This window comes from Sceloporus occidentalis, unplaced genomic scaffold (assembly GCF_023333645.1).
Source record: "Sceloporus occidentalis isolate IW3139 unplaced genomic scaffold, rSceOcc1.0.p SCAF_15, whole genome shotgun sequence".
NCBI lineage: Eukaryota > Metazoa > Chordata > Lepidosauria > Squamata > Phrynosomatidae > Sceloporus > Sceloporus occidentalis.
The window spans coordinates 15739574-15752540 of NW_028316995.1; the positions used below are offsets into that span (position 1 = coordinate 15739574).

General features: G+C 39.8%; 1 protein-coding gene across 1 annotated transcript in view; it reads left to right on the plus strand.

The window, feature by feature from the left end:
• The window catches only part of LOC149303307 (lysophosphatidylserine lipase ABHD12), a 29356-nt gene extending 16647 nt beyond the window's left edge, over nt 1–12709 (plus strand). The window contains exons 7-13 of the mRNA XM_089481427.1: nt 6763–6892; nt 7538–7575; nt 7809–7888; nt 8551–8633; nt 9251–9329; nt 10601–10728; nt 12676–12709. Of these exons, the coding sequence (XP_089337553.1) occupies nt 6763–6892; nt 7538–7575; nt 7809–7888; nt 8551–8633; nt 9251–9329; nt 10601–10728; nt 12676–12709 (572 nt within the window). The remainder of the gene's footprint in view (nt 1–6762; nt 6893–7537; nt 7576–7808; nt 7889–8550; nt 8634–9250; nt 9330–10600; nt 10729–12675) is intronic.
• The last annotated feature ends 258 nt before the right edge of the window (nt 12710–12967 follow it).

Here is a 12967-nt window from a genome sequence, read left to right on the forward strand (position 1 = left end):
ACATAATAATAATATTAATAATTGTGACCAACCCTATAAAAGCTGAAGTTTTAGCAGTTTGCTGGTCTGGAGCATTCAGGTGTTAACACAATGCGAAGGAGGAAAGACATCCGCTATTATCATCAAATTCTGTAGCGCTGTACAATGGGCGGACAAGACACAACAAGTAGTATGTACCATAACAATTTGACTTACAGAGACAACAGGCAAGGAGGGCCCTGCTCAACGAGCTTACATGATAGAGAAGCAATTGTTGCTGCCCATCAATCTGCAAAGGGTTATTCATTCATTATATATTCATTCTACAGTGAGAAATATTATTCAAAAGGGAAAATGAAAAAACCCAAGAGTTACATTGTTACATATATGTAGTTACACAGGCTGAAAAAAGACACTCCTCATAAAGTTCAGCCTTTCCCACATCTGTTAATTGCTGTTGATCACTCCTGTGTTCCAATGGTACAGGAGCTAATCCTGTTAGCACAGGTAGAAATGTACTTGTTTTCCATGAAAACAGCTAAGTGACCCCAAACATTTTATTGATATATAGTGTGTGTACACTAAATAAGAAGGAGGGAAATGGTCAAAAGACACAAAAAAATGCTCTGGTTCTATATTGTAAAAATTTCCTGGTAATCAAGGGGTTAAGGCAGACAATTTAACCCTTCTGTTGTGAGAATATATAATATTTAATGTAAATATTTAATTTACTGATTGGCTAGCACAATGTGTCAGCGGGAATGAATGCTCTACAAAACAATGTCACTTTGTCATTTTTGCAACAACAGACACACTTTAAAGCAAAATAATATCCATCATTGCACTATGTTTTTAAACAGAATCCTTAAATGCCATCTCAATCACATAAACACTCACTAGCAGTTCAGAGGTTAAACTTTCTCAGTCATGGCTACTCTATGACATCAGAAACATGAGAAGAGTCATAGCAGGGATCCAAGAGTTCCGTGTGCCCATTTTTCTTCACAGTGTAGAGGTGAATAGAGGCGAATAACGTGACTAGAGAGATTACAGAAAGCTGCAGCCATGCCCCTTTGGGCAACATGCAGTATTTGCATGGACTATTTAGATAACAGTTGTGACGTGGCAGCGATTTGTTGCGGGCACACTTTCCATCACAAGTGCATCCTTCAGTGGTTTTGCACTAGCCCCAAAGTATCGTGCCCACGGTGCAGAAAGGAGCTGAAAAGCAGCAAATGTTTTCTGGAAAAGTTATATTTTGATGTGGGAGAGCAGGATGGTCCTGCTCTTGACCCAGAATCTTTAAAGAGGGAAGTCGACCAACTGACTTCCCAACTGCAGGAACAACAGCAGCGCATTGAAGAACAGCAGAAAGAGTTGAAAGCAAACATGGAGGAGCTTGAGAGATATAGAAAGGAGATTCAATCTGGAAAGAACATAGAGACGCTGCTGGAATCGCAGACAGTGGAGGTACGGATGGTGGTGACGCAAATGGGGACAGGACCGGAAGCATTTTTAGACCTAGCTTCCTACAGCCTAGCTATAACCAAAGATTACAACGATTTGAAGGAGGAACACAAGGTCTCTGAGGAGATGATTGAACATCTAAAATCAGAATTAAATATCTCTAATGAAAGGGCTCAGAGCGCTGTAATCGAATATGAAAAATTACGAGAAGAGCAGAATACCACCTGGAATACTCTGATTGCTATCCAAAAAGAGCTGGCTGTCAACAGGAATGATGTAAAAAATGCAGAGAAAGATATTGTGAGCGCAGTAAAGGAAGCAGAGCCAATGCAGGAAACAATTATCTCCCAACCACCATCAGAAGGAGCCATAAATTGCCGCTTGTATAATAACCTCGCACCACCTGGACTTCAGAGATCCATCCTCTGCCTCGCTGATGACATCTTGCGTAAAACAGTTACCCCACCAACAACAACCAAGGCCGCTACTCGACCTGAAGAATCTGAGAGGCTTCTCTTCTTTGGACTGCGGCAACCAAAGCTTGGCTCCCCTGGTTAGAGGGAACAATAACAAGCTTAAGAACATCTATTCTAGTGAAAGAGCTGTATCTCTTGTGGATTGTATTGGATATTTAGATTACTTAGAATTAGTAATTAATAAATAGTTAAATGTATAATTGTCTTCTGTGTGAGTTGCTTTAGTATATAGTGATGGGGTTATGCATTACCACCATATCTGTTCAGTAAATGGTATTTATTTAAACGTAATTTATTTATAAGTTAATAGTTTATTTTTTCGGATTTCTGTTTTTTCCAGTTGACATACAGTTTACAAATTTGCGGAAAAAATAATCTATTCTTGCCAACATAATTTTTTTTTGTGGGTGTCATTTTAAAGTGTCAGGAGCACATGCGCACGTGAACTCCCAAGCGCAAAAGGGATAAAAAAATTAGCAAAATTCATCAAAAATTCGTTTTGATCTAATATAGATTAAAATGGATTTTTGATGAATTTTGCCAAAAAAAATTCTCTTTCGCGCTTTGGGGTTCGTGCCATGAAGCCTCCTTTCCCCTGATGTAGCCTGCCTATGCCTATCGCACGTGCGATAGGAAGAAAGGCCCTATTTGGCTCAATTACTGGCGCGCTGGCTGAGCCGCCCGTTTAATCTCTGTTCGCACAGTAAAGGCTGTGTGAGCGGTGGGGGGGGGCTCCCAGCCGTTTGCGCCCAGCCCGGAGTCTCCCCGCCCTCCTCAGTGAGTGACGCAAGCAGGGAGGCGGGGCTAACAATGTTATTTGGGCTGCTGAAAGTTAGGGGAGGTAATTTAGGGGCAGTTATGGTTGATGGGGTCTTTAGGGTTAAGTTAGAGAAATGTATTTTAACCTGTATATTACGTCGTAAATGTACATTTCATTTTAGAAATTTATATATTGTGAACCCCCATTGGAATTACCCACCAGCCGTCACTAATTGCGTGGCTAATGAGCATAACTGCATGGTGTCCTTACTTACTCCATCTCTAATCTTCCTGTGTAAAGCAAAACGTAAAGGCAAACCTCTTTCACAGACTCATTTCAGAGATATATATATATATATATATATATATATATATATATATATATACACACACACACCAGGTTTGGGTGCTGGTGGAATAAAAATGGAGGACGATTTGGTGAGCTACGGGGCTGCATTGGTGGTAATGGGGCGGTCCTGGCACTTTAAGGCCAGCAGCTGCTTGATGATATGCCTGGCATATTCAGCCAGTGGCCCACCAGACATTTGCCCAGTGTGCCAGATGGCCAGTCCGGGCCTGGTGAGCTAAATGGCCCTTAGATGCTGTCAAATTCAGTGTGCACCTCATACATACATTTTACTTTTGTGCGGTATTTAATTTACGTTACAGTCATTTGAAAGAATCAACTGCTGGCTTTTCACATACTTATGATGCTGTCTTGGTTTTAAAACCTGGAATATTTGTCATCTGAAGGGAAAAAATGATCGCTGCATTTTGTGTAGCTGTGCATGGTAAATTATCTAGCGTTACACATGTAGAGCATATAGCACTGGTTTCTTCCTTTGTGCATTTGGTGTATCTCAGATCTCCCTTATAAGTAGCCCAGCAGAATTTTAATACCCTGTGTCGTGGCCACAGTCCAAGGGGCTGTCATGGTGCACAATAATGTCCGTGAATTTTACAGAGATTGACGTTTGCAGATATTTAATCACATTGGAACATAAAAATTCACCTAAATATTCCATAACTGGTTGAGGGTTTGCATAATTTACAATCCTCTAGATATATATCATAGAAAAGTATTACTATCAGTATCTGATCCATCAACATGGACCTGCAGAGTCCGTTTCACATCATGTGATGGGCAGCACAAGTTACCCGGCTGCCTTATTTGTAGGTTATGTAGCTCTGTTTGCTTGGGGATATGACATACAAGATTCTTTATTAAAAAAAAAAACCCCAAAACAGTGTTTCTAATTATATTAATTTGCCCGTGGTATTTGTAATACACAAGGTTATGTTCCGGAAGGCTGTAAGATATATATCGATAATATAGATTTTTAAATTACATTTTTGTAGCACAAAAACCCTTGCATCCGGATTCCTTAAATGCTTGTTTTATCATCTTACATTTGCAATGCTTTTTTGGGCTTGGAATTAATCAGATTGTAGGAGAAGAGAAATGCTCACAAATTCCGCAATGTGAGGAAATGAATAGCTTGCTCATTCATCTCTAAAATAAGAAGCATTAATTGAAACGTGGGAGGCAGAGAACTTCCGCCATCATTTTGTGTGGGTGGACAGCCGGCATCTTCACTGTGTTCTTCCGCACATTATCATGTGCCTTCTGCTTCTGTTTGGCAATGTTCTGTAGTTCGACCTAGAATATTATATGGTGATAATGCTGCTCTACTTGATTATACGTCGGTACGCTGGCTCTCGTCTCCTTATGGTAATGATCCATACAGATACTTCCTATGGACATTCTTGTTTTGCTAATGCAAGTGTTATAGTGTGTAAGAATACCAGAGAACCAGCAGTTTTATTCTTTGCCTGTATTACTTTAAAAGCCTACTTTCCAAAATTGCTTTTTTTGTTGTTTTTAGTGCATTACATTTTACTTCCTTCAGATCGGAGCATGCATTCTGTGGTTTTTGGAGTTATAGAATGTGATTTTCACTGACGCATACTGAGGTATGCTCCCTGCATTCAGTAGCGGCAGCTGGAGGAGGAGTTAAATAGGATGGAATTATCTTATTCCAGTAACTAATTGCTTGCAGTAGAAAGTGCTGGAGTCAATACAACATGGACTCCCAACATGAAAATGGAGTACTCCTTTAACAGTTTCTCATGGTCAGGAGGGGACACCTTCATTGCTGCTTGGGGAAAAATATACAACTGTTAATACTGTTTACCTTTAAGGTTTCCATGAGGATTACCAAAATTAAGAAGTCACTATATAGAACTGCTGTGATTGACTCCTAAATGTTTAATTTCTGAGTAGACTTGGAGTCAGCACAATTAGGACGTTTCTAGGTATGTACAAATCCGTTCATGCTCAATAATTTAAGCCCTCCAGCCAAAGCCTGTTTCACTCGTGCGTTCTGTCTGCCATACATTAAATATGCAGCTGAATTAAGCCGGTCATCTGTATAATGTCAGTCATTGTGCTGTTAGTTTATTGTTGTGCACTTTAAGTCATTAGTATACCTAATAAGTAACTCAAACAATGTAAGACCAATCGCTCCGCTGACCGTAAAATGTTGAGGCGCTCATCTGTCATTTTATTTAAAATTATTAATTTTGTTATTGGATGTTTTTAATGTACGCTAAACTAAATGATTGGGTTGGGATAGCAAAAGGGTGATCTTCTGTATTTTTTGTAAATATAGGGAATACAAATTTGAGGGTTTGGAGATTATATTAACTTTGACAGCATTGCCAAGTTTTTATTAGCTGTTGGCAGCATTTGAGAGGTGTGGGCCTTTTATTCTGTTTTTTTTCTGTTTTCGAAGGACCGTCCAACTCTATGCTTTAGTGGTGACTGTCTCCCGTGGAAAGGGTGGCTATTCAGACAGGCCAGAATGTATGGGAGACTCATTGATGGGAACAGCGCTTAAAGGTGCTGCAAAACAAATAAGCCATAGTAGATATGTTATTTTATTATTTCCAATAGTCTTGAACTCCTTCCCTGGAATTGATCTGTACAACGGTTTCATTGGTATTACTACTTTAAAAAATCAGAGCAGCCTGAAGACCCGATACTGTATTTGACCAGAAACCCCCGTGTGTGAATTTGAGGGGATTCTGTAGACTCCCCCCAAAGGGACCACACATCATATGCATTAAGTAAACCCACCTTCTCACGTGGTTTCCATTATTGGTAGCCTGTAGTGTTTGGATGCCAAAAATACGTGTTTTTTTTTTTTTGTTTGTTTTTTAATTAAGACAATGACCCTGATATGGCCAAGGCCTCTGTGTTAAACCTTTTGTTTATCCTGGTGAAGCAGAGCACATGATGGTAACCATTCTTCTTAAGCAGTAAGTTACAAGAATCTCCCCAGTTGTTTGGTAGGTGAGCAGATTGACCAGAGTCTGGATGTCTTTTGTAGATACCAGTATATGGAACCCCGGTGCACAAAATACAAAATGTATGCAAATAGGGCTTGTGCATAATTGTAAAAGAGCACATGCCAATTCAGACATACCGTAGGTTTATTTTGCTTTGATATTCTCCAACCCTAATCACCTAATACCCAGTAATTGCTGTCTGTCCAGTTCAATGCATTGTTGTGTAGTCATCACTAATTCTTCCGTAGAGGTTTGTATTGGTTGCGTTGCTGAATCCGCAGTACCTTGCTGGTCTGTATAATGAGGACATTTGCGTATTACTGAAGGACTGAAAAGCGTTTGGTTGTAACAATGTGCTGTCTGAAAACTCTTACGCAAGTCTGACATCAGAAGAGAAAAGGAAAATTCCTACACAAGATGCATCAAATTCATCAGGATGGACATCTAGCAGCCTGGTACATTTACTCAGCAACAGGGGTAATAACACACAAGGAACGTGGGAAGATGTGCTCTGAGTGCTTGCACGCTCGCAGTGCTTCTGACTAATTAGGGGAAAGAGCTCATGGCAAAATATAAACACGGGGTAATTAACCTAGCAGCATCTCATTCTGGAACTGTTCTTAAGTTGCGCATGAAGTAGAGTGCCGGACCCCCCTAAACATACAGCAGATACCTATAGAAACCTGTATAGAAAAGTAAATATTTGATTATATTTCATCTTTTGTTTCAGGTTGGGGAGATTCTGTGGGATCTCCATCAGAAAGTGGAATGACCTATGATGCCCTCCATGTCTTTGATTGGATAAAAGCCCGAAGTGGTGATAATCCAGTCTACATATGGGGGCATTCCCTAGGCACGGGGTAAGTTCTTGTTTAGATGTTTTGCGTTTATCAAGCAGAGGAACAGTAGCAGTTGCAATTTATTAAATGTCGGAATCCATAAATTACTTGGGTATGAAGGGTTTGTGCGTAGCCAAGCCAAACATTTTGTTTTTCTTTCTTATTGAATACCTTTTGGTGAGGTCTGCTTTTTACGTAGACTATGCAAAAAAAAAGCAAGGATTCATTCATTTTAGGCCTTGCTGTAGTGAAAAGACATAACCGTCGAAATGTTTTACCTTCGTATGTCCACATGTGGACCATGTTTCCATGTCTGCACCCTTTGTTTATCTGTGACGGGTTCTGCCTTTGCCAAATTGTGCATCTTAGTTTTTGTGAACATTAATTGACCAGTTTGTAGATTCTGTGAGATAGAAGTAAATGTCCTAAATTGTTTAAATCTAATACATTTATTATGGGAGAAGGAGACGGAAACTGGAAATGTCATGTTAGAAGAACAAGATATTTGAAAACAAATAGCAGATACAGTTTTGTTAGGTGCTGTGTAAACCTGCATGTTTGCTTTGGGTAGATGTTGTGCCAGAAGGCACTCAAAGAAAATCTCATCTGTATTTCTTATTAATATGAAATCGGGCAGACATAACATTAACTGTTTGTTACTTTCAGAGTTGCAACCAATTTAGTAAGAAGGCTTTGTGAAAGAGGTAAAGTAAATATTATTTCTACTTTGTTTTCTGGGCTCGAGTCTTTTGTAAGGTTGGTCTTTGCTGGGTTGGAGCTTTGACTTTGAGAAGCAAAAAATGTGCCCTGCCATCCCTTTCTATAAATACTGTAGTATTTTCCTGCGTATGTGCAGCTCAATGTAAGCAGTGGAGTAGCCGCATTAATAATTAACATCTTCTATTTGAAACTAATGAAGAAACACTTTGCCCCCCAGAAACCCCACCTGATGCCCTTATCTTGGAATCGCCATTTACCAATATCCGAGAAGAGGCAAAAAGTCATCCATTTTCTGTGGCAAGTACAAACATAAAAATTCACTATGTATCATTATTAAAATGATAAAAGGTTTGAAATGCTCAAAAAGTATAGCTTCTAATTACTACCTATAGAGTTTGCTGGGTTGCCCATCTGGACTTACTCTAGAAATGCCTTCTTCAGAAAGCTCACAGCGGGGCTCATACAACTTATACACTCACGCCAACGCACATACGCACACACATACTCACACTTACACATACACACCTATGCTCACACACATAGACACCCATGCTCACAAAAAAAACCATTTACACACACTTACACATGCTCACACAAAAACACATGTGCATCCATACAGTCATGCACATATACAGTCATGCTGACACACAAACACACACATACGCTATCACACACAAATACTTATACACTCTCTTTACTGCCTCTTCCACCCCTCTTACCTCACTGGCAGCAGCTTTCTCTATGGCGATCGGACGCTGTGCCAGCCTTGCATTTATCTGCAGGGTAACATAACCTCAGATTACGTGACCCCGCTGCCTTCCAGCTTCCCTGGGCAGGTCCAGATTTGGATTCTTTGGTTTATTATATTGTATATCCTAGTATCCATACTTTAAGATCAGGCTTGGTGTCTATATATAGTAAAATCAGCCTGGTGCTTAACTATTCTTTTGTTCATTCAGATATACAGACATTTTCCAGGCTTTGACTGGTTTTTCTTGGATCCTATCACTGCAAGTGGAATAAAGTTTGCCAATGATGAGAAGTAAGTTGCTGAGTTCTTAACCTCTATGTCCAATCCCCATGACACATTAGTCACACTGGATTTACCAATACCTAGTGCAAAGATAAATGTATAACAATAACAACATTTTGTACATCTAGGGGTTCACACCTACTTCAGACACTGTCCCATGCAGCCCCTCTGATGAAGAATGCATGTTAAAGTATTTACTTTAATATACATGCTTTAGTCTTTATGTTGAAATATACGTCCATGTCCCAGTTTTCGGCTCCTGATTGGTATCGCATCATGTACTGTGGCACACCGGATAAATCTTCAGCCACACTCAACTCCTCCAAGCATAGGAGCTAGCTGGTAGAAAGGAGGCAAATGCATAGATTTTGCTTCTATGCATTTGCAAAGGGGAGAAAACAGTAATTTTAAAGGGGACACTTGGCTATCATATGCATTAAAGTGCATGTGATGACTGTAGTGTTCCTTTAAATAATGCAAATATGAGTATACCATGTTTAAGGTAGCATCTTAACAAAGGAGATGAAACTTTGAAGAAGAAGAAGAAAAGAAGCTATTTCTTTACAGAACCTCAAAATGCGTTTTAATGATGCTTTTCTGATTTTTTTTGTCTTTCCATTCTCCAGTGTGAAGTATATATCGTGCCCTCTCCTTATTCTACACGCAGAAGATGATCCTGTTATTCCTTTCCATCTCGGTAGAAAGGTACTGGTTATCCTTATGTTCCTGGGCATGCATATATTATTATCATAAAATGAAAAGGCTAACTCCCTGGCATAGAAAGTAGAACTGCTCTGTGAATTAATTCGGCAACTCCCAGCCTCTGCACGCTTTGTGCCTTCTGACCTCGGCGTGTGCTCCACAAGTTGAAGAACTTGCCAGGGTGGTCCGGCGTTAACAAGAACGCAGTGATTAAAAATTCATCTGTTTATTTGATCTCCGGTATTAGGAATGAGCTTTCAGTGATCAGTACTGGAGTTGCTCATTATATATTTCTCCAGGCCCCTGATGTACATGAGCATTTTTTTCCATTGATCTTCCTATTGCAGGGCTCGTAAACACGTTTTTTACCTTTGCAATAACTCAAAGCTTTGTTTAATTCCGTATCTAAAACTGATAAAGCAGCAGCATTGGGGTTGTAGTCCTATTATTTATTGGTTTATAGAGAGTTTAATGAACCAGTCTTTTAATCTTCACTCGAATTGTAATCCTGAGATTACCTTTTGTTTCATCCAGAAAACGTTAGTGTCGTAAATAAGACAAAAAAACATTTCTTGCACGTGATTTTTCTTATATCATATTTTACATCATTTTAGATACACAGATCATTTCTTTTTTAACATAAGCTTTCTTCACAATTATTGGCTCAGCATTTTTGGTCTAACAAGCATACCGGGGAACTTTCTAAATGAGCTCATGCTGAGACGCTGAGAAGCTTTTTAATAGCTCATTGTGAAGATTCTATATAGCAACTCTCCAGATGTTGCCCAAATGGCTCTAAAAGCAGTCCTCATGGAAACATTGACTTCTTATTATTTAAAGATACACTTAATTGAGTCACCTGCATTCAAGCAGGAATAGCAACCATTATATACTAGGATTCTTCGATATGATCACAGCAGTATAGAAAGAAGGAGTCATCCAGACTGTGTGACCCTGAGAATCTGCCTCTTGACCTTGAGAGTTCCCAGGTATGCCAATGAGCAAAAGCTTTGTGCTTCGTATTGTGGCCATTTGTTATGTAATAAACAAATCGTATTATTTACATTCACAATAATCTATAAATTACACGCCTGGCTGGTGGTTTCGCATATGGCAGCGTTTTAGCATATGGCACCGTACAGGACAGTTACAGCATGTCCAGGTTTCGCTTGTGTTCTCATCTGTTGTGTTCGGATGTCCTAAGTATTCCAACCTTCTTAGTAAATAAAACCACCCAGGGTATGTCGCTGTTCCGTTGGGTTTTATTTCTGCAGTTGTACAACATTGCTGCTCCATCAAGAAGTTTACGTGATTTCAAAGTGCAGTTTGTCCCCTTCCACAAAGATCTCGGATACAGACACAAGTACATTTATAGGAGTCCTGAGCTCCGTCAGATACTAAGGTGAGCTGCTACATTACAGTCCGTCTCTGTATATATAACATAAGTTGATTTCTTTTTTTTGGCATGGCCTACATTGCAATGACCGATAGGAGCAGTAACCTGTTATCATTGCTGGATTCTGGGCGATTTACCAGACGGTCTTATTGTGTAAGGACTGGGAGGAAGGGTGTGAATCGCTGCTGTTTTATTTATGTTTCAAAGAGAGAGACATTTAAACTTGGGTGATATTGAGCTGCGTGTGGTTTTAGGGAAGGGTAACAAAAAGGACCACCTAATCATTATTTTTAAAAATAATACATATATACATATTAGTGACACGTGCCAATTATAGGTTTCCCAACCTGGTTTTGTAACAGAGTTTGAAATGTTTAATTTTAAGGGACAGTCTAGTATGGGGATGAGCTCAAACGGTAGAACAACATGTGTGGGATAGACATAAAGCTATCCTAAAGACAAGATCAAGTACTGATTAAGGTCTTTACATCAGGAAAATGGGCAGAATAGAACGGGATGAATGGTTCTTATCTGCCATCTAAAATGGGTGTAAGACTCCTGTCCTCGTGGGACACCAACAGGAATTGTGTGTATTTGTGCCTGAAACTATTTTTTTATTATTATTATTTAAATCCCTGTGCTCAAGCTGGGAAAAAAATGCACTGTTTAAGGACCACCGAGAACTGGTTTAAAACATGTACTTTAGCATTATTTCCAACATCGAGAACTTTCTTACTTAATAAGCTGCAGGCACTTTCAGTAAACAGAACATTCAGGACCAGGAGCAAACTGGGACAAAAATATACTCCCGGCATTTTCATACACATAGCAGCCCTCAGCCTCTTGGTTCATATAGTAACAGACGTGCATGCGCACAGCAATATACGCGCAATATCACTGATGCCAATATGCAAAGAGAAGGGTATGTCTTCTAAACCTACTTGTTCACTTTTCTGGCTGCTCCCTCTTTATTCCTGTGAGCAGCAACCCCGGCTTATCTCTACAACACCTGCTCACAGGATGATAATTTGGTGCATGGAAGAATACAACCCCTAAAAAAAAGTGGCCCTGTACTAGTTCCGGGTAGCCGTGACCTTGTTCCGGGTAGCCGTGACCTTGTTCCGGGTAGCCGTGACCTTGAGTCCATGAAAACAGAAGTTAAAATGGAAGTGGGCATTCACGTGGAATATCATCTAGGAAAAAATCCATTTTTATTGTTATCCCTATTCATAACAGTGATTTTTTTTCTCGTTCATCAGATAGATCAGTTAAATCCGCCTTTCACGACTACTGTTGTTCTCTTCCACAAAGGCATTTTGAGAAAGGTGCATTAAAGCACAGCAATTGTGTTGGTTACAAAGAGTTTTAAGAAATGCTTGACATAATGGTTAATTTGTAACGGTGAAACAATTCAGGGCATTTTCTGTCCCTTAATTAAAGCACCCAAAGTATTGCTTATACTTTAAACAACAAGCCTTATTGTAGAACATAGTGGAACCGTACAGCTCAAAGTAAGCAGCATTCATTATCTTAATGTGTTGTGCAGTCATGTTTACCTTTCACCTTTTCTCTTGGCGTATCTAGTGGGAAATGTTTGTTAAATGTATTTAAGGTAACAGTAGTCTGTTATGATCGATGTTGGGAACATGTACAAACAGGGTTGCCGAGAGGATTTGACTTTGATGGCTTTCACGGTTACGTGGCTATTGTTGCCTACAAACATCGTGTAACCTGCATGTTCAGCATAGAAGGACCACCCAGGTATATATTCCAGTATGGGTATAGATAGAGCCAGTACTGCTGGTGGACACTCAGAACTCAGGACAATCGGTGCAGGGGACCAGTCGGTTGACTTCGTCACCAATTTCCCAGGTTCGTTGGGATAGATTAATAGCCAGCTTGCTGTACCAAGACTTGTGAGCTCAACGCGTCCTCATTGTTTCTTTTCTACAGGGATTTTCTGGGAAACACAGAGCATCAGCAATAAAGTCACCAATGCAAGGCAGACATCTCCTGTAACCCTCAGCATGACTATGGACCAAAAATGTTTGAACAAACAACAAGCTTCAGTTGCTTGCTACATTTCTTGCTTAAACTTTCGGATGGGATTGAATGCATTCTGGCACGAACAGGATCAAATGTCAGGATGTCCGTAACACCCCTTGAGTTTTATATTTCAACTGGACCATAGTTGATGGACATTAATGGGAATAATATGTTTACTGAGCAGGGAACATAGACTTGG